This window comes from Elaeis guineensis, chromosome 1, assembly GCF_000442705.2.
Source record: "Elaeis guineensis isolate ETL-2024a chromosome 1, EG11, whole genome shotgun sequence".
In the NCBI taxonomy this organism is placed as follows: domain Eukaryota; kingdom Viridiplantae; phylum Streptophyta; class Magnoliopsida; order Arecales; family Arecaceae; genus Elaeis; species Elaeis guineensis.
In genome coordinates, this window is record NC_025993.2 from 113,675,441 (window position 1) to 113,698,902 (window position 23,462).

Genomic DNA, 23,462 nt, shown 5'->3' on the forward strand with positions numbered 1-23,462 from the left:
AATATAAAATGCTATCAACTTGCTCATTGAGACTGGTAAATAATTCATTCCTCCAAACCAACAAGCCCTCAATTATGACAATTGTCAAACTCAACCATATAAAAAGTATATGCATTTTTTCTCTTCCATTTAACTCGCTTATTTAAGTCGCTAAAGGCTCATGTTGGATAAATTTATCTCTCAAACCTGACCATAACCCACCTTCTTCTGAAAAAAAAAAAAATTTCCTTCAATTGAACACTGGCAGCTTCCTTGTATTTGGCATCATATACTTAATATTTACTTCCACAAGAAGTCTCACGGGCAATTCAAGGAGATAGGTACAAAGTCTTGAAGACAATCAATAAATCATAACCAGTGAATTAACAATGTCAGACCAAGCTCCTTCCCGTTGATCTACTTGCACAAGACAACATCTCTTATTTCTATGTTTTGAAATTCACCAAATATGATTGGCCAACTTTGTCTAATGATTGACCATGGGTAAAAACACTAATTATAGACAACTACCCATATTCCCCCTAGTATAGCGTGGAATCGTTGTAAGAGATTAATCTAGGCAGTTCATGCAGATCCGCTACTTCACTGAGATAACACAGCAGCAGCATTTAAAATCAGAAGTGCATCTTCATGAAGAATAAAATATGAAATCTTACCAAATTGGTCTGCGTTAACAACTCACCATGGACTGACCAGCATTGGGTTGGTGCATCCACTGCAATAGGCATTGAAATGGCATATAAATTAGCCTCTCTATCATATACAGACACGTGGCAAGTAAGTTTATGAAGATTTGAATTCTGGACACTTGCATATTTGCTATTAAGAGAATTCAAAAATAGAAGGATGATTATGACAGATTTATATTTAAATAAAGAGAAAAAATGATGGCTCATAATGAGAGATGTATATCTCATCCCTTAATTTTCATCTCCAACTATAACTGATCCTTGCTCCACACTTATATGAACAAGGCAAAGAAATCCCAAAAAAGACAGAATTTAAGAGAGAAAGACTCCCACAACTCAAAGTTCTTATGGTGAGAGGCTCATAGCATTCATCTGTCATATTCTTTTCTTTCCTTAATGTAGGTCCATAGGTCATTAGAAATCTAAGAAGGCTGTAAAAGCCGAGGAAGTTGGGAAGACTGAGAAGTTGAGAAAGCTGAAAAGACCGAGAAAGCTGAAAGGGCTAACAAGACTGAGAAAGATAAGAAGATCGAACAAATCTAATTCATTAGAAGGTCAAGTAAGTCAACCTCATCATAAGGCTAAGCAAGTCTGACCCCATCAGAAGACCGAATAAATCGATTCCATCAGAAGGCCGAAAAAGTCCGATCTCATCAAAGGGCCAAGTAAGTCGACTTCATCAGAAATTCGAGAAGGTCAAGCTCATCAGAAAGCCGAGAAGGCCAAAATGAAAAGAGATAAAGCCGTCTAAACTAGACCAACCAGAATAGAATAACATTTTATCCTATAATTCTTTATTATAATCTCGTCATTCCTATTCTTTTAAAGCCCAATTTGATTCAAGTATCAAAGGACCTGGTCGGAGTCAATCCAGTAAGCTCTTTCATCTTTTTGTTATACACATTTGCGACTCTAAGGTAGATTATGTTTTACCATTGTGGATCAAACAACGTCCTCATGATGATTCTAACCTTGCCAGATTTTGGCAGCAACTGACATAATTATCCTAAACCAACCATAGCTAAATTAATCTCATGTATTACAAATATGAGAAAAATTCCATGTTAGGCATGATTATTCAATGCGATAAATATGTACTATTGAATCCTCAGAAAATCAAGATTAATCCATAGTAATTTATATCTCTTTTTCATAATCTCAATCTTTAAAAGGTTTTAAAGAAATTTTAGGGACATACTAGAAAATAGCTCTCAGAACTTGGACAACTGAATTCCCACAATGTGCAATCTAAGAACAAACTCACCTAAAGATGATGAAACCCTGTACATTGGAAGTATTTAAGCTAATCATAGAAAGATGATGAAACACTGCACATTGGAAGTATTTAAGCTAATCATAGACAAAATCCTGAGTCCTAAGTTAAAGATAGAACTTCAGTTGACCAAGGCATTTACACAGTTTAGAGTACTTATCTACTATCTAGTCACAATACAGTGCTCAACAATATGCTACTTTTCCTAATAGTTACTAGTTTTCCAAGGTCATGGCCAGATGAAGAAATGGTATAATGTACCACTTCCTCTTTTTTTTTTTTTTCTTGTTTTCATATTTTTGATAGGATAAGGCAGCTTTTATTTTGTGTGTAGAGGATAGAGCCCTTTGCTGCCAGGACTGCGATGAACCAATTCATGTTGCTGGTACACTTTGTGGTGATCATCAACGTCATCTAGCTATCGGTGTTCTTGTAGCCCTGAGTTCAATTTGCAAGGAGGACTCCCAATTGGGTCGGTCTGAGCAATTAGACCATAATATTGGTGTGGCCCCTCCTCATGTGGGACCTACAATTGAAAGAAAAATGCGGTCCCCTTTTTTTTTTTTTTTTTGCGACAAGAGAATCTTTGTGGAAATAGAGATGGTGGAAAGATGAAGAGGGAAGAAAAAAAAGATGCGAGAAAAAAAGGATGCTACTTTATTGGATGAGCGGATAATTAATTTTAACTTAATTTTGATAAAATTTTAGCATATTGTTTTCGACATCAAGAACTGTAAGTTGAATAATTTCAATCTTTAAAAAGCATTATCTATTGGTCATTTCAAGCTTTCATACTTGATGAGATCTGTCATCTATTGTTGTTTATTGTTGAAATTTATTTTATTAGTGATGATTATTTTTGTTATAGAAGCTAATATTTAATTTTGATGATATATTTGTGTAGCCTCTAGTTGATCTAGAGAAAGACATGCAATAATAATCTTATTATTCTAAATAGTTAAAGATTCACATCAAATAAATTTTCATCTTAAAATTATGGTACCTTTTAATGGATCGTTTGATTACTTTGCTTATTAATTGTTTGAGAAAATCTTGAAAATTATCTCATCAAGGCCTTAGCCAATGATGCCCCAGATACCATCAGCATGACGTCACTGAAGCTCACTACAAAGCCCTTGGCAGTGGTGTCGTTTGTGATGGCCGTATCTCTGTCTTGCACGAGCTCTCACAGGAAATGTGAAGAGAAGAGAGAGCTTAGAAAAGGTGGAGGAGATGATGGACATGAGGCGGAGAAGATAGAAGGGCTGAGGAGAGTCTCAAATGTTTAGTTTTGGACTGGCTGAATACTAAAAAGAAGGTATTTTAAAGATGTTAATATATATATATATATATATATAGACTATGATTTTTTTTTTACTGTGTGGATAAGTGGACACACACACACACACATATATAAACTTCATCTGGTCTTTTTATGAATAAATTAATACAGTAGGATTTTTATTTTCAAGAGAATCTTTATATGGTTGATTATGCTGGATGTGGTTGATAATTAGTGGAAGTATTGGATAGGGGTTAATAATTAGTGGAAGTATTGGATAAGGGTGTAGGCAAATAAAGCCGTGGATAATCTCTATATGGTAATAAGTAATAACTTCTTCTCTTTTATTTTTTGAGTAAAGCAATAACTCTAATTTTTTTAAAGAAGGAGCTGGATAAATTTCTTTATTTATTATGTGAAAGAGAAAGTTGGGCAGCCCAATACTTATAATAAGATTGTTAAATAATGAATGCTATATTTGATGAAGGACCATCTAATAAGAAATCTAGACACATTTCTGTTAGATACAAATATAGAAATTTTAAAAAATTATTTTATTGTAAAACTTTAAAAATCATTTTTTTGTGGAATATATAACTAGAATTTTATGAGGGTCCTAATATTTTATTCTTATATGGATTCCTAGTAGAATTTTGGATTGTTTATATAAATCTATTCTATGTTAATTAAAAACATAATTTATATTAATAAAATTTGAGCATTCAGAATATTGAGTTCCTCTATCTGCTTCTCGTCTTCTCTTTCCTCCCGTTCTTCTTTCTTCTTTTCCTTGTTATGTCCTCTGTCAATATTTTTGTCTATTACATGTAACTCCATAGTATAAATGTATTACTATATATACACCATGAGATATTATGAGAAGATTCTATGGTTCATTTGGGTGTAGAATTTAGTATCTTATTTGATGTGCAAGACTTAATGTTCAATGTTAATAGATATTTTCTCTTCTTTTTTTTTTTTCATGTAACGAGAACCATTGAATAAGATTTATTGCTACCGGTTTTGTTTAGTGTTAATAAAACAAGTAATAGAAAATATTCATATCAATAGTGCCAATCTTTTGTGCAGAATACAAATTATTAAGGTCTCTCTTTTGTCTGGCTCTATGAATTCAACCACCATAGGATAGCACAATTGTCTATCAGCTGGGTCTAGATCCCTCCTACTTTGTCGAGTCAAATCTTATCAAGAACCATCGTGAATAAGATTTATCATCTCGATACAAGATCCTGTACCAATGAAATCCTACTATAGTGTCAGTATATAGTATGGTGCGGTACTACTGTATTGGTATGGGATGGTTCGACATACTAGTACGATATTAATACATCCCATTTTGCTCGATATGGGGCGATATAGTGGACCAAGATCATGAGACTCCCATGCATCATTAGTGCTATTGGGTTGCGAGGCTTCCCCTTGGGGAATATCCTCTCTCACTTGTGTCATGCTTGTTCTCCCATTGTTGCTTTTAACAACTAACAAAGAGGCATTGAGTACATGGTATCAATAAAATATATTTAGTAGTCAGGCAGGAAATTAAGCAAAGAGTGGATCCCATGTAGCCGTGGTCCCATGGACACCACGGTGTGAGCCTTGCATGGGAAACCATGGCCATTTCCTTGTGCCAAAACTGGAGGTGGTCAACGTCCTAGGTGCATGAGCTCACGTATACATGGTACACATTATAACATAGTGATGGGAATGTTTTCTTCACCTTTGGCTGGTCCAAGGGCCATTCATAGTATAGGAACTAAGAAATTGGCAGTTCAAAGGGATGCTTTCTTTTAAACAAGATGATTTTTATAAAAGTATATAAAGGTCTTCCTTGAAAATAAAAAAGGAGGCTAGCATACATTATAATGCAGACAGATGGTTTTTAATATGGGAATCAAGACTTGTTTTTGTGTTATTTTTATTCTATTGAAACTAAATGAATGTAACAATCCATAAGGGCATATTATACCATGCTGCAACATATTTGCTTCATCTCTTTTTTCCTTTTTTTTTTTTTTTTTTTTTTTTTTTCTTTTGATAAGGGGGTTGGGTGAAAATTTGATTGAATATCAGAGTAAAGGCAAGATCAAACCCAAATCCCTGGTATCGATACAATTTATTACGGAACTTTAATATTGTTAAAATTTTTATATTTCAATCAAAATTTTATGATGAATTTGCTATTGGAAATTATGAGATGATTTCCAACACATTAAGTTTTTGACTCCAAATTTATCCCCTGATAATAGGTCCTTCTTTAGTTATTTTTCCAAGGGTCACCTTGTAATTTTATTGAGGACACATTTCAGTTGGAATTTGACCATTTGAAATCAAAAAGTAAGTTTACTTTTTGAATGCTCCTGCCTTGTAATTTTAGTGAGGAGACATTTCAGTTGCAACTTGACCATTTGAAATCAAAAAGTAAGTTTGCTTTTGAATGCTCCCATGAGAATAAATGTTTTTTTAGAATTCAATATATTAGGTCCATCGTTTCTTAACTTATAAACCTTTGAGTGCCACTAAACCATAATCACTTGAAAACATCTTATCAAGTCATTATGAGTATCAATTTTCAAGCCAATTAATATATAGGTAAGTGACTTCAAAATAAATGATTCTGGATTCATAGGTATTTTAGATGTTCTAGATCATCATCAATAGTATATTAACTGTCATTCCAAAATATCATACTTGATTTTGCACCGAGTATTGAGGCCTCAATCTCCTTGAGTATATAGAAGTCTACCTTATGGTTGACTTTTGCACTCACTTGATGCATTGGTTAGAAATCTATTTTTTTTTAAAAAAACTAGATCATTCCCTCAAAAAAAAAAAAAAAAATTTAAGACATGGTTTGTGAGTCCAAAAAAGAAGTGCAGTGTATATCACAAAAATACAAGTAGGTGCATGATCATCTTAATCCTCGATAAGACATGAGAAAGAGATGATTGACTGCTGATACTTTTTTCTTTTTCCCTTCACATACTATTCTTGGGGAGACGAAGCATTTTCCTATTGGTTACTTACCTAGATTGGTGTACAGGTCTGGTTGTCCATGACCTAACCAGGTTCTCAATTTGACAAACTCTGAGAGCTATGGGTTGGTCCACATCTCTCTAGAAACACAAGTATCGCAAGGATTTTCCTTTCACAAGTTTGATGACACAACTAATTCACATTTTTCTTTTGACAATCCAACTTTCTCTCTTGATGGCTTTCATCAACCTCAACTTCTAAACAAACATGGGCTGAGGAAAAATTCAACACCATCAAGGTTATTACAAGAATATAAGACAACAGTTTTTTAAGAAGAAGAGAAAAAACATGGGCTTCACAACAGAATAAAGTTTTGCTCTGTTATTATTAAACCTAGGCATTAAACACGTACGTTAGTTCCATATTTTGGCCTTCTTGCTAAAACTAAAAGAGCTTTGGCCTGCTACTTTTGGTGCTCACTTCCTTCCAATGCCACCATCAAGGATTCCACTCCATGCAAAACATCTTTAACATATTTCAGTCTCCTTTGGGGCATTATTCAATATGTTTCTTTGAATTTGATCCACCTTAGGAGTTGATGCTTTGAGATTTTAGGCCTTACTGCCCTTATCAAGCTAGGCCCTTAGGCCATTAATCATTTCAAGATGAAAATGATGGCTATCGATGAAGGTTTTGTGCATCAATCTATCAAGGACTGCAACGTTGGTCCGAGAAATCCTAGTTGGTGCATCCATTTGAATGCATGGATCATCTCAGTGTGTTTCTAGAACATGTGAGAAATAGATGGCTAAAATGTGCAAACGAAGGAAGCAACTGTTAGCTGTTCTCTTTCTTCACATTTGTCATATTTTCAGCATATTTCTCAATTTGACAAACTCAATTACCTGTCGATTGGTCCAAACATCTGGTTTCTCGAAACACAAAAGTTATGAAATTTTCAATTCGTAGTTTGATACGACCAATTTCGCATTGTTATTTGACAATTGAACTTTTCTCCTTTGATTACTTTATTGACAATCCCAACTTGTAGACAAAAACATGATTTCAGGAACAATTCAACACAAACAGGGCAACAGGAATATAAGACCAAAAAATTCTGAAGCAAAAGAACCAAGAGACACGGGCAGCACAACAGAAAAAAATTTCCCCTGTTATTAAACTAATTGCATTAAACAAGTTCATGGATCACATGTGTTGGAATTTTTGATAAAATGACAAGAGCTCTGGCCTAATCTTCTTGGCACTCAGCACCCACCGACACATCAAAGATTCCACCCCATAGCAAAACCATCAATGGAGAAAAGTTGAGGAAAAATTCAACACAATAGGGGGAACAAGAATATGAGGAGAACATTCTAAGAACGATATGTATTGGGGGAAAAAAATCCTATTATTAAACTAATTGCATCAAATGTGTTTCCTGGATCACATCTTATTGGCTTCTTGAGAGAATCACAAGAGCTTGGGCCTGCATTTCTTGGTGCTCACTTCCTTTCACTGCCACCAACCAAGATTCCACTCCATACATTCCTCCATTCTCAGCTTACTCTACATTTTAACATATTTCAGTCTCCTTTGGTGCATTTATCTCCCAAATTGAGTTAAAGCTGTGTTGGTACTTGGAAGGAGAAGGGAAAGAGAGGAGCCAAATTGAAGGACAACCCAAACAAACTAAAACTTTACATAGCCAAAAATGAAGATGAAAAGAAAGAAGGAACATGGATCCAATTAAAAGACAAGATGAAAACAATCAAATCCAATGAACCAACATACTGCATGAATATGTCGAGTTCTCGATCTTGTACTTTTTAATCCCTTCAAAGGCCCCCCCTCCGACCATTATCTACAACCCCTATAAAAGGATTTCCCCTTGCTTCCCTTCCCTTGTCCTCCTCCTTCCATCCAACCACCATCATCCCAAGGCTGCGAACCCTCCGCCCCTCATCATCTGCTTGAACTCCTTGAAATTGACCATCCCATCCCCGTCGACGTCCACCTTGCTGATCATCCTCCGGCAGTCCTCGACGGTCCTCCCCTGCTTGAGCCCGAGCGATGCGAGCACCGACCGGAGCTCCTCGACGGTGATGAACCCATCGCCATTCTGGTCGAACACGTTGAAGGCCTCCCTCATGTCCTCCTCCTCATCCCGCTCGTCCATGATCGTCTGGTAGAGCGCACCGAACTCCTCAATGTCGACGCAGCCATCACCATTCACATCGATCTTCCCGATCATCGACTCGAGGTCTCCCTCGGGGATGTAGATCCCCAGGTTCTCGAGGGAGTCGCTCAGCTCCTTCTTCGTGATGCGGCCATCACCATTGCGGTCGAACATCTGGAAGACCCGCTTCAGCTCCGACGGGTCCATTTCCGGCGGTGTCGCCAGGATCAACACACGGGGTCGACCGGAAGAGGAGCGCGAGGAGGGGAGGAGGAGGGAAATAAGCTTGTGGGGGAGGAAATAGTGGAGGAGGCTATTAAGGAGGTGGCAAATGAGGGAAATCCTTAGGAAAACGGTTGGCATCGGAGAGTTAAGTGGTGGTGGCGGGGATTGCCAATGTAACGAGTGGTGGGGAGGAATAGGTGGTGAGAATGGTTGAAGAAATGGTGGCTTTAAAGCCATCGGTTACGTTTACTTGCAGTCCCCACACGGTTGAGGCTATCAAAGAAGAATAATTTGGTAGCCAAAGCGCGTTGGCAACGGCCTTTTTTTTTCCTTTTTGTCTTCCAAGTTGGTGACCGTTGGACGCGGGAAAGGGGGAGGACGGCCGAGTTGGGTCGTAGGATGGGAGGTAGAGGGCCAGGTCGGATGACACGTCGAGGGAGGTGGCACGTGGGATCGGCAGGAGATACGTTCCGAGAGGCGCATGAAGGCCGGGAATGGTGCTGGTGTGATGATGCTGGGGGGAAGTATGATATGGTGTTCGTGGATGGTGGGTGGATGGTGGACATTAGATTGGTCTTTGGTTGATAAATTTTATGGATTGTACGTCAGAAAGAGAGGGCATTGTGTCATGTTGAACTGGGAGTGAGCCGTGGGAGGGGAAGTTTGTTTAATGTTGGGTGTGTTACTGTTTACGAGACAGCATTTCAGTGTGATAGGGATTGGATAAGTGGTGCCTGCTTAGTTTAGTTCATGGTGATTAAAGAATTTGTCCATTTGGTTGATGGGAACATGATGGCATGCATTAAAATTTTGTTTGGTAGGTAAGAAGTTCTCTCACGGTTGACGTAAACTTGGGTAAAAGCTTGCTCAAGTAGCTATAGGTTGCAGCAAGAAAGGAAAATGGTGTGTTAAATACTTGGGAAGAATCTCAGGGGGCCATGTTCAGCTCTTTTTGTTTCTTTTCTGGTCTTCTAGTCTTTTTGTATGGAGGCCATGTTCCATGCTCGTTTCTAGCCATGTCCCAGACATATAGCATTTTTTTTTTTTTTTCCTGCTCTCTCATATTGTTGGAGAAATTGATCAGCCTCTATTACAAAACATGCTATTGGAGATGTCGGATGGCATGGAAGCATTACCTAATGACCAAGATGAAGAACCAAAAATGATGCAGCTCCAAATAGCTTGATTAAATTTTAATATATATATCTTACAAAATCTAGCATAGATGCAATGCATCAGGGGTTTGGGCCGTATGTTTAACGCGAAAGAATGATTGATCTTCTTTGGCAACATCAATCGCCGGATCACATATTGCATGGGTTTCAAAGCATATCAACCTCTTCCTTCCATCCATAGCACAGATAATGCCGTGCTTTGAAACAAATAATGCTACTAACTAATGGACCGGTGTGCCATCTAATGGAAACAAATAATCAGCAATCTCCAAGCTCCATAACAATACAATGCCTCCCAAAGATGCCAAGATCTGTAGCACAAAAGCTCATAAATCAGGTAAATATGGGTCACATGGGTCCGTAGTTGATCTCCATTTAAGAGCCCTTGGAGCAATATGTCCCTACCTTGGTCAATCTATAACAGTTTTAACTTGATAACCATGTATCATACTGTTTTGGAACTTCAACAGCAAACATGTCTTCTATTTATGAATCAGCTCAATATATGAATAAAGAATTTTTTAATTAGTAAAATTCATTAATAACTGAAAAAGGTACTTGATTTTGTTTTCTTCTACTCAGGCTATATTTTTTTCTTGATTGAAATTTCAGCCTTTGTAATAACATATGGATGGTGCTGAAATGTTTCCATTTTTCCACCTTGCACACACCAACTAGACATCTTAATACCAATCACCCATCTAAATAGCCAAAAGATTAGAAATAGAATCGACTAAAAATATTAAAGTGAAATCAGATGCTGCTGAAAGGGTGATTTGTAAAATGTACATTAGGAAACATTATCAGATTTTGATAAATAAATAATTCATAGTGGTAACTTGAAAAAAATAAAAAGAAAATCTGGGACTGGGAGAAGGCTGATTATATGAATGTTAGAAATGTTAAGGTGGATTTTTAAGGGACAGTATATTTTCAAAAATAAAATAATGTAAATGAATTCAAAGGAGTAATATGGAAATTGGAAAATGCAAAAAAAGTCATATAAGGATTGCACGTGGGTGGTTGGCACAATAATCGGAACATTTATAAGTTTTAGAAAAATGTTAATAAAAATTAATGACATTGAGAAAAATAAGATTTATCGAGAAATTATGGATTTTGGAAAATATAGAATTGGCTAATAAAAATGCGATAAAAACTAATAAAAATTGAAAAATAGAATTTTATTCTGTAATTCTGATTTCGGGGGAAAATAGTATTATCAAATAAAAGCTTTATATAAATAAACAAAAAAGGAATTTGCCAATAAAAATTGAATTTTATTCTGAAACAATAATAAATAAATGTTACTAGTGACTCAATAATTATGGAAGAATCAAAATTCATTAATTGAAATAAATATATTTAAACTAATTGCCCTCACATAGGATCGGACTGCGGACCTTTAGTTTGCAAGACAAGGATGCTGTACCACTGAACTATAAGGGCCAATTACTAGTCCAAATTATAAATATATATGAATAAATTTAACTATATATATTCAATTAATAAAATTATTAATTAAATTTAAAATTAAATATTTATATATTTTTTAAATAATTATAAATTATAAAGATTATAAGTTTATATATTTTTGTATTTTATTATAAATGAGTGTTATAATACAACCAAAATTAGAGGAATTACCGACTTAATTTTGCTGATGTTAAAAGGAAGCATTGGTAAAATTCATATCCTGTATCCCCCTCCCAATGTTTTTTGTGAGCATTCGAAACAGCGACCTTTTACGACATTTTAAAGCATTGATGAGATTACGATGCTCAAAAGCATGGTAGAAGCCTTTGATTCTCCAAATCTCTATTCCCAAATCGATACCCTGGACTCTTCATCCCTTTTCTCTCTCCCGAGCTAACTCCCCCTTTGATCCAGCCTTTTCGCCTCATCGCTCATAATCCCAACTCATCCAACATCTCTACCTTGCTTCTACTCCTCCCGCATATTGCACTATTTTTTTGAGTGCTTGATTGAGATTGGTTTTGATCTCATTGAATATAATTTTAGTGGAATAGAAGAGTTTTGGCCGGTGCTGACATCTTCCGAGCAAACAGCTTAGAGTAGTTCTGATGTTAAAGTCAACTCGGTTGTTGCTCTTCCTTCCATCACCTTCAATCTTTTTCTCTTCCTTATTTAGATTTCTTTAGATGTTGTTAGCTTAATCTGGTAGATTTGTGCTCGAATGATGAAGGATTTATGGATTTCTTTGATTTGGTTTGATTTTTTTTAGTTCTTCATGTTTTCATAGAAAATTTTGGATGGAGTATGAGTTTTTTTCATATGAGTTTTTTTTTTCCATATGAACAACTTTTTTTTTAATCACACATATTTCTTGTAACTTATCTAAATGTTAGTATGTTTTCCATGTTTTCAAATCTTTATTTTAGCTCTATACTTTCCTACTTTTATTTTGTTTCTGACTCGTATCAACATCCCTGTATATTCCATTCATCAACCCTTTCATCTTTGTCATTGTAAATAATTCATTCCCAATAAATTTGGGTGGCCAAACCTCCGTTTCATCAAAAATTTTTTTTTCTCTTATATACTTTCTAACCTCTGAAAGTTTATAAAATTTATTGGGTGGATGTCTGGCCTGGACATCACCTTCCAAGATCTTTTCAGTACCATGCGATGCAGCAGAAAAAAAGAAGAAACAAAACAAAAGGAAAAAACAATCAAAATACGTGGATCAGCCACAAAAGGGCTCGCCTCCACGGGACATGCAAACTTTACTATGAAAAAGAAATTTTATAAGAGGAGACCTCACCCTCAACTCTTGTACACCCAATTCTCTCTCACTAGAAGTTCCTCTCACAAAAGCTCTCTTTTTCTTGAAAGACCCCCTGAACCCCTGAAGTGCTTGGCGACCGCTGTCCAGGAGCCATCTGCTCCTTCTCTCTCAGTGCTTCCGCCTCTCTCTGGGTTCCGTACGGCTTCGTATGGCACAAAAAATCGATCCACACTGTCTCTGTTCCATGTACAGGGTTTTTATAGGCCTTAATCATGACTTAGATCATGATTAGGACTCCTTAATCAACCAAAATAACCCCTGGACCGTCAGATCAAGATCGGAAGCCACCCACGCCGTCAAATCGCGCTCCGATCCACGGAATAGTTCCGTGGACCGCGTGAAATGCGTGAGAAAGACCCATACGGTCCACAGGCCCAGCCGTGGATCGCCCGGTCCATGATGGACCGATGTAAAGGGCCAGGCAGGCCGCCTGGGCCTGGACCGGCCCGCGTGCGTGGGCCTGGGACACGCCTGCGCGCGGGCCCACGCGGGACTGGGACGTGCGCCCGCCTGGGTCGCGCACCCGCCTGGGCCGCACGCCTGGCTGGGCCGCCCGTCCGCCCGGGTCGCGCATCCTGCGCGCCGCCGCATGCGGCTGCGCTGCTGTTGCCCACCGCCGGTGGTCCTCCGCCGCCTTGAGTCTCGTGCCAACTTCAAAAGCTCGTATATCCTTCATCCGAGCTCCGTTTCGGATGATCTTGATCTCGTTGGACTTCGTTTTTCACCATGAACCTCACTGTGGGCTCAATGTGGACTGAATCTCGAGGCATCAAATCCTAACAATCTCTACCTCGACTCGATATTCGGCCTCCTCCAAACTCTGAGAGCTTCTGGATCTCCTCGTCCCCATGCCTTGGGGCAATCGCCTGCTGATCATGGATGGGCAAACATGGGAGTCGAGCCAGGCTGTTTGATCCCATCTCCGTCGTATGCTGTGCTCCTCCTAACCTGAGAACTGCTCGGGATATCATCCTGCGGCAATAGGAATCTCACCTTGCGACGTCGCCTCTCATCCTTCCGAGTCTCCTGTCTCGTGCCCAATCCGCCTCCCAGAGCTCCACCTTGCTCTGGGCTCCACCTGGCTCCCGAAACTCCACCTCGCACTGGGCTCTCCGCCAGATAATAATGTCTTCTGCTCCCCTTCTTCCCCTCCAGCATAATTCTATCACCGCGTAACACCCTCAGGATTCCTCCACCAGCTACCGTCCTGTAGCCTCTTGAATCCAGTCTACTAAGTGAGATAAGATACCATCTGAAATCGGGTATGTATCGGACCTCCCCTAATCTCCTCACTACACCGTCATGTATCCTCCAGCTGACCGTCCCAATGCCTCTGATCGCACAGCTCGATCCATCCGGTAGATATACAGTGCCCTCACTGTTCTCTAGGGAGTCAAACTGCTCCTCTCTGCAACATACATGATAGGAGCATGCAGAATCTAATATCCACTGCTGGGAAGAAGTAGATATCTCGTCAGATATCTCCAAGATATCTCCATCTGAATCGCTGCCGGCCGTCGCTACAGCAGCCACTGTCCGATTTTTAAGTTGAGGACAATCTCTGGCTAGATGCTCCAACTCCTCACACCGGTAATACCTGATTTTGCTCAAGTCCCTTCTGGACTTGGACCACCCTCGTTGCGATCTCCTGTCGCTTCGTCTACCGCCTCCTGCTCCTCCAGAAGCCACCAAAGCTGAGCTACCGCCGCCTGAGCTCGAAGCTGGGTTCTCCCTCCTGAGAACCTCATTCTGGAGTATTGCTGCGGTGACCTCGTCCATCTTGATAGTGCTTTTCCCCACTAGAAAAGCAGTCACCAAGGACTCGTACGAAGGAGGAAGCGACGCTAGTAAAACCAGCACCCTGGTTTTCTCCTCAACGTTCTCGCCAATGCTGAGGAGGTCGGTGAGGATCTTCTGGAAGTGGCTCAAATGCTCTTGCACGCTCTGTCCCTCAGTCATCCACAGTTGGTAAAACTGCCTCCAGAGGAAAAGAGTGTTGGTGAGAGACTACGCCATGTACAACTCCTCGAGCTTTGATCACAGCACCATCGGAGAAGTCTCGCTCAGCACATGGATTACCACCTCATCCGTCAGGTACATGCGGATGGTACTCACCGCTTGCATCTGTAGTCGTTTCCAATTCTGCACCTCCATAGTGGTCGGCTTCTCATCGCACAAGAGAGCATCGATCAACCCCTATTGGATGAGCATGTCCTTCATCCTTGTCTGCCACAAGGAGAAATTGCTCTTACCATCAAACTTATTGATCTCCATCTTGATTGTTCCTGTCTTTTCCATCTTCAGTCTTGCTCACCACCACTGCAATCTGCATCCTTGTACCGCCTTGCTCTGATACCACTTGTTGGGTGGATGTCTGGTCTGGACACTACCTTTCAAGATATTTTCAGTACCACGCGATGCAGCAGGAAGAAAGAAGAAACAAAAGAAAAGAAAAAAATAATCAAAATACGTGGATCAGCCACAAAAGGGCTCGCCTCCACGAGGCATGCAAACTTCACTATGAAAAAAAAAATTTACAAGAGGAGACCTCACCCTCAACCCTTGTACACCCAATTCTCTCTCACTAGAAGTTCCCCTCACAAAAGTTCTCTCTCTTGGAAGACCTCCTGAACCCCTGAAGTGCCTGACGACCACTGTCCAGGAGCCATCTGCTCCTCTCTCAGTGCTTCCGCCTCTCTTTGGGTTCCGTATGGCTTCGGCGCAAAAAACCGATCCACACTGTCTCTGTTCCATGTATAGAGCTTTTATAGGCCTTAATCATGACTTAGATCATGATTAGGACTCCTTAATCAACCCAAATAACCCCTGGACCGTCGGATCAAGATCGGGAGCCACCCACGCCGTCAGATCGCGCTCCTGTCTACGAAATAGTTTCGTGGACCGCGTGAAATGCGTGGAAAACGCCCACGCGGTCCACAGGCCCAGCCGTGGACCGCCCGATCCACGGTGGATCGGTGTAAAGGGCTAGGCAGGCCGCCTGGGCCTGGGCCGGCCCGCGCGCGCGAGCCTGGACCGCACCTGCGCGTGGGCCCGCGCGGGGCTGGGCCGCGCGCCCCCCTTGGCCGCGCGCCCGCCTGGGCCGCCCGCCCGCCTAGGTCGCACATCCCGCACGCCACCGCCTGTGACCGCGCCGCTGCTGCCCACCACCGGCCGCTGGCGATCCTCCATCATCTTGAGTCTCGTGCCGACTTCAAAAACTCGTATCTCCTTCATCCGAGCTCCATTTTGGATGATTTTGGTCTTGTTGGACTCTGTTTTTCGCCGCGAACCTCACTGTGGGCTCAATGTGGACTGAATCTCGAGACGTCAAATTCTAACAGAATTTATCCTTAAATTATTTTTATTTAGTTTTTTATTGAATTACGAGTTCACCATTGGCGAATTAATGTTTAATTCCAACATTGTTGCTATGGTGATTGGCAAAAAGGGAGTATGATATCAGTTGCAAGTAACTGAATGTCATTAAGATTAATGGCAACTTCTTGAGGTGATGGACATAAATAATTGAATGTTATAGCATCTAAAATCTGGAAAATGGCATCAACCAATTTTGGGATCTAGTAATGGTGCAAGAAAACGGACTTAAATAAAGGAAGCTGCTGATAGTGTTTGATCTGGACAGTGTTGCTTAAATTTGTCTTGATTGGAAAATCATAGTTAACATGATTTTTTATATACAACGATTTTCTATCTAGAACTCCATGTGTCATAGAGCCATTAGGTTGGAAGTTATAATATAATTTTTTGCTAATCTATATATAATTAATATTATTGTATAGAAGTGGGATTTAATGCATGCTAGAGTCAAATTTTAAAAGTTATGGTTGTCATATTTTGACGTAAGATATTTTTTTATTAAATTTAAGGCCATCAATGCCAAAATAAGTTGCTGCAGTTGTTGCTCAATTGTCATTATTTTTTAAGCTATTATGTTCAAAAATATTTGATCTACGAGAGCTTGATCAATTAAAATCTCGTATTGCACTTACATTTTATCATATAGAAAAAAAAATTTATTTCAAATTTTTTACTATCACAGTTTATTTACTCATTCTTTTACCTGTAGAAGCTCAATTTGGTGGACCGATATACTATAGATGAATGTATGCTATTCAGAGATGATGTTGCCAAACTATATAACTATAATTTATAGTTCTTTAGTATAAATAATGTCACACTCGTATTGATATTTTAATAAATTTTAATTTTTAAAAATATTTTTGCACTTAAGAGATTATATACGAAATAGAGCTTATCCTAAGGGCACGAATATAAAAGGATATATTGCTGAAAAGTGCTTGATATTTCGTTCAAAATATCTCGAAGGTATAAAGATTGCTTTTAATCGATCTTAAAAAAATTATGATGTTATTAAGAATGCAAAAATTTATAAGTTTTCAACTACTGAAAGAGTTTTGGATAAGGTTGAAAGTGTTGTTCTTGATAAAAAATTCTTAGTGCAAGCACATCATTATATGTTACTTCATCATAACATAATATCTCAGTATTGCAGGTTAGTATAGTCGTACATTGAATTCTTTCATTGTCATCATATATAATATTTTTAATCAATGAATTAATTTTTTTGTAGTGAATTTTTGGTTGCTCAAAGATGAGCAAACCATAACACTTGATCCAATCCAAAGATTGAGCAATGATGGTTGGTTGAGTTATTTTCAAAATGACTTTTTAAATATGTTAGTTATATATGTGAGGAAAAAGATTGATTTTAAAATATATTTATTCACATCAAATAATATATTAATAATTTGATCATGATTTTTAGATATCAATGATAATAGAGAGTAACTATTCTGATAAATTAATTATCATTGCTCAGGATCTTAACAATATTGTCAATAGATATAACGGTTTCATCGTTAATAGATTCAAATTTCATACAAAAGAGTATGAAAAATTTTAAAAAATATAAAATAGTAGAGTTATGGTGGAACAGATGGAAAGACTTATTATGGTATACTTACAGATATTTTTGAGTTAGATTATTATGAAAAATTTAAAGTATTATTATTTCGATATGATTGGATGGATATAAACTTGCTAAAGAGTTTGAAGCAAGATATGAATAGATTTACACTTATAATTTTTTTAAAATTGATATATATTAGTCTATTATTAAAAGATGATCCATTTATTTTTTCATCTCAAGCTCATTAAGTATTTTTTGTATAAGACTCGAAAGATAAGGAATGAGTTATTATAGTGTGAACAAAACCCATAGATTTATATGATATTGAAAAAGGATTGGAAGTAGAGAATAATGAGATTTATACTCAGTGTATGCCTTACAATCTTATCTGAATAATGATCTAGATGCTACAAGTTTGATTAGGATAGATATTTTAAAAAAAAAAATATTGATTGATTCTTAATTGATAACAGATATTCAAGATGTGTACATTTTGTATGAAATATCATGTGACACCCTTACGTACAAAGATCCATAATTTTTTAGTGTGATATATTTTTCATACACAGATCTAATACATATATCTACAGAAAGGTTGGCATATAATTTTCTATGCGGACCATCTGTCTGCATAGAGTTTTTATGAGTATGTTTTTTTTCATACACAGATCTAATGCATATGTCTACAGAAAAGTTGGCATATATTTTTCTATGCTAACCATCTTTTCACATAGAGTTTTTATGAGTGTGCTGTATGTCTGTATTTTTTTTATATGACACCATTACTTATGCATGCGTCCCTACTAGTGTCTATATTGACGAGCTTAATGTAGATGTCCGGGGATATGTTTTTATACAAATATGGATATGCATAGAAATTTATAAGTTTTCAATTATGAAAGAGTTTTGGATAAGGTTGAAAGTGTTGTTCTTGATAAAAAATTCTTAGTGCAAGCACATCATTATATGTTACTTCATCATGACATAATATCTCAGTATTGCAGGTTAGTATAGTCGTACGTTGATTTCTTTCATTGTCATTATATATAATATTTTTAATCAATGAATTAATTTTTTTGTAGTGAATTTTTGGTTGCTCAAAGATGAGCAAACTATAACATTTGATCCAATCCAAAGATTGAGCAATGATGGTTGGTCGAGTTATTTTCTAAATAATTTTTTAAATATGTTAGTTCTATATGTGAGGGAAAGGATTGATTTTGAAATATATTTATTAATAACAAATAATATATTAACAATTTTATCATGATTTTTAGGTATCAATGATAATAGAGAGTAACTATTCTAATAAATTAATTATCATTACTCAAGATCTTAACAATATTGTCAATAGATATAATGGTTTTATCATTAATAAATTCAAATTTCATACAAAAGAGCACGAAAAATTTAAAAAAATGCAAAATAGCAGAGTTATAGTGGAAGCAGATGGAAGGACTTATTATGGTATACTTACAGATATTTTTGAGTTAGATTATTATAAAAAATTTAAAGTATTATTATTTTGATATGATTGGGTGGATATAAACTTGCTAAAGAGTTTGAAGCAAGATATGAATAGATTTATACTTATAAATTTTTTAAAATTGATCTATATTAGTCTATTATTAAAGGATGATTCATTCATTTTTTTTATCTCGAGCTCATTAAATATTTTTTGTGCAAGACTCGAAAGATAAGAAATGAGTTATTATTGGGAGAACAAAACCCACTGTTTTATATGATATGAAAAAAAGATTGGAAGTAGAGAATAATGAGATTTATACTCAGTGTATGCCTTACAATCTTATCTGATTAATAATCTAGATGCTACAAGCTTGATTAGGATAGATATCTAAGAAAAAAATATTGATTGATTCTTAATTGATAAGAGATATTCAAGATGTATACATTTTGTATGAAATATTATGTGACACCCTTACATACAAAGATCCACAATTTTTTAGTGTGATATATTTTTCATACACAGATTTAATACATATATCTACAAAAAGGTTGGCATATATTTTTCTATACGGACCATCTTTCTGCATAGAGCTTTTATGAGTATGTTTTTTTTCATACACAGATCTAATGCATATGTCTACAGAAAGGTTGGCATATATTTTTCTTTGCTAACCATCTTTTCACATAGAGTTTTTATGAGTGTACTATATGTCTGCATTTTTTTTATATGGCACCATTACTTATGCATGCGTCCCTACTAGTGTCTATATTGACGAGCTTAATGTAGATGTCCAAGGATATGTTTTTATACAAATATGGATATGCATAGAAATTTTATGAGTACTTGTTCGTCATATAGGTTTCATTCAGATGGTAAATCCTAGTTTGATGAAGGTAACTAGTCACTCACTTAACCCTCCAATGCCACCCATGCTCTCCTTGATCTGAGCCATCGAATTCAGGTCTTAGCCATTGTGCCTGTGAGCTCAAGATCCTGTGATGGAAACAAACGCTCTAGGTTTGACCATTCCTTCAAGTTGAGCTGGACTGAGATCCTAGATCTCTATCTAAGATCATCGAGCCCTTCGGTCCTAACCGCCATCTAAAATAATGGCCCATTTCCCCAATTAACCATGAGATAATACTTATTAGTGGTCTCATCAGTCACTCCAATCTAATCCTACAATCGAGAAACGATCTTTGAAAATGGGAAAGTGCATTAGACAATATCAGCTAATGTTAATTGATTCTCAAATAAAGTAAAAAATAGTTAAGGTAATAATATTCTTAAATAATCAAAATTTAAAAGTTAATGATCGTGTCTCAACTTTAAATAACTATCCATTTTGAGCGCTCGCATTGATGTTTCTACATGCTACTCATAACTGCTAGAGTATGTTTTAAAAGTTGATGATAATATCTGCATAGATAATTTATATGGGAGATGGTTTGATTATGGGCGAACGAACGAGAGCCGATTGGGTCAAGGGGATTGGATTGGGGGTGGAATCATAAATCCCTTGCTCCCAAAAAATGGCCGCAACTCCCTTCTCGATTTCATCGATGCAAACTCTTATTCCAAGTGGGGGTGTAGTTTGATCCAAACCAGAGGAAGGAGAAGGGACCCAGAGACAAGCACTAACATTTTGGATCCAGAACCACATCCAAAAGAGCCCAAGAAACACCCCAATTAGGGGTGAGTTATGTCTTTCACCAAGCTTTGGATGACTGGATTGGATGCACTTCTAGGGCTTTTAGTTTTTAAGTACTAACTTGGGCATACCAATTAAAACTAATTATTGTTGCTAAAAATTTTAGCACTAGTAAGCTCTTTTTTATTGTTAGTTTAGATAGATATATTTTTTGTAATCATCAATATAAAAATGTAGATCATATTTTCTCAACCTGTCATTCTTTTCTCCCCCATATGGAAGAAAATTTGCATATCGTTAGGAGTTCATCACCCGTAATTAACTTTCAAAGACTTGTTCATGGATTCAAGGTATAAATGCTTTTCTAAATCTATTCAACCTATTATTCTAATGTTATTTGCGATAATGATCTAGAGTTATTGGAAGGAAAAGAATGAAAGAATCTTCCTCAACAAATTTGGTACAATTCAATCAGCTACAACAAGAGGCCTCAAGAGTATCCCTTCATAGTTATCTGATGCATAGAGATTTTCTTTGCTACAACTAAAATGCCTATTTTTCAATGAATATTCTGCCTCAAGTTTTTGGTGCATTACTACTGCTTTTTTGAAGCCATCCAAGCTAAGTGTTGTATGAAGGAGCACTCTTTGCTTTGCATCAATTCAAACCAAGAGCCTTAGCATAGAACCTAGGCTGTACAATGGAATTTAACTATCAATTTTCATCAATTGCAGGCTGCTTTGAACTGTAAAAAATAGTTGATTTTTTAAAGATTTTTATTTAGTTATCAAATTTTTGTAATGCAACAAAGATGTAAATAATTGAAAAAAATAACTAATCAAATGGTTAAGCTAGTTACCTCGATTGCAACCTCTTTGTAGATGACATTGTCAATGATTTTCGATATGTGTGATGAAAAGTTGTTTTTGAAGTTGATTTTTTATGAGTAAAAAAGATAGAAGAAAAGTTAATAATTAAAGTATGTTACCATGCGTGGTTGGTGATTATTTTGTTAGAATACTTTGCTAAAAGAGTTCATGCTAAATCTTTTCTTTTTGGAAGTTAAAAAGGTAAATTCTAATTTTAGATAAAGTTTTAGATGTAGAACTTTCATATAAATTATTAGATTGAGAACCACTCTCCCGAAAAATATTGATTACCTAGAAACTATAGGTGCTATCATTGAAGTTTTGCGAACAAAACAAAATTTGAAAGATGTAGGTCCCATTGAGATTCTTTTTGATAATGGCTAGAGTGAATCTATCAAATTTTGCATCTGTCATTGGATTGAGTGCTGGAATGCCAACTAAATTTTGAACTAATTATTCAAACATGATAAAGTTTGCTTTACTAGTGCCATCCTCAACAATAGTGCTTAATTTATACCTATGGGGATAGATATATGATGGTAATTTTTATTTGATTAAAGAAAGTATATACATTTAAAAGAAATAAGATATGATAATGAAGAAGATGTTATTATCCTACCATGATATCAAAGGCTGATCACTTTTATCATACCAGTTGCATCAAAAGGCTATAAGACGTGCCAATTTCATAATTAAAATCCAGGTTATACCTGAAAGTCATGCTAATTCAATTGGAGCAATTCTTTGATTGTTTCCTTATTATAGTGATAACTTCATCTTGAGAATTAACAATAATTTGTTGCTCTTGCTTCATAAAAATAATTGGAAGAGCTAGTGTCTTCATGCCATATATAATTTTTTTGGTACATTTAGATAATAATAGATGATTTTGATTTTTTCAAATATAATATTAAAGTTTATATGATGTAACCTATTTTAATATTTTATCATTTTTGACATCTCTATATCCATATAAAATCTTGATGCAGAACATGTTAATAAGCACATTTTTCCTATAGATACAATATATGCAAAGTAGTTCTATAAGAATAACATCAAAATATATAGTAGAAAATATTGTAAAGAAAAAAAATTATCTTTAGATATTCTTATAGTTACGCATGTCAACATAATAATAATAGTAACTGAACCTTCTCTTTTCTTTTCATAAATAAAATTTTCATCAATATGTTCAACAAATTTGACATCAAATATGATGGATAGCCTTTGTATGCAACAAAATGTAAAAAATAGTTAGGTATATTTAATTATATTACATTATTTAAAGATAGATGAACAATAACTATTTCATATGATAAACAAAAAGATCATTGAGTTGATATATGTTATTTTAAATTTTTTACTTCTAAGGTTCTTTTGTAAACCAACTTTTGCCTGCTTGTTCAAAGGATCCAACAGTTATGATATATCTAATAAATACATTAATATAATATTATTTTTTTAAATTATGAAGAATGATGAATAAAGTGCATGCATATTTATTAAATAAATATCATTATAATTTCTTGTTGGTAGTTTATCAAACCCAATAAAATTAAATTTCTGGATGAGTATGGAGTTAACATCATCATTAGTTTATTGTATAATTGTCTGTTTATTAACATAGATAATGTATCGATGCATACGACCTCTATTTTTTTTTGTTTGATGCAATATTAAACTTTTCAAAGAAAAATATATATTATCTTAGGTGGGAGGCTTTTTAATTACATAACATCTTTTTTACAAATTGATGCTTGGATTGTAGTATCCTACAAAAAATAAATTTATGAGACCATAGCTATAGGATGCAAATATGTAATGAAGGATTAAAAAATTATAAAAGAACTGTGATAACCTTTTTATCAACTAATATACAATTAATGCTTAGCAGTTA

At 36.2% G+C, this 23,462-nt stretch overlaps 1 protein-coding gene across 1 annotated transcript; it reads right to left on the reverse strand.

The window, feature by feature from the left end:
• Nucleotides 1-7,628: 7,628 nt before the first annotated feature.
• On the reverse strand, nt 7,629-8,894 carry LOC105038625 (calmodulin-like protein 3). Its single transcript, XM_010914488.4, has one exon. It carries the CDS (start codon nt 8,877-8,879, stop codon nt 8,172-8,174), a length of 708 nt encoding a protein of 235 aa, XP_010912790.4. The 5' UTR covers nt 8,880-8,894; the 3' UTR covers nt 7,629-8,171.
• Nucleotides 8,895-23,462: the final 14,568 nt, after the last annotated feature.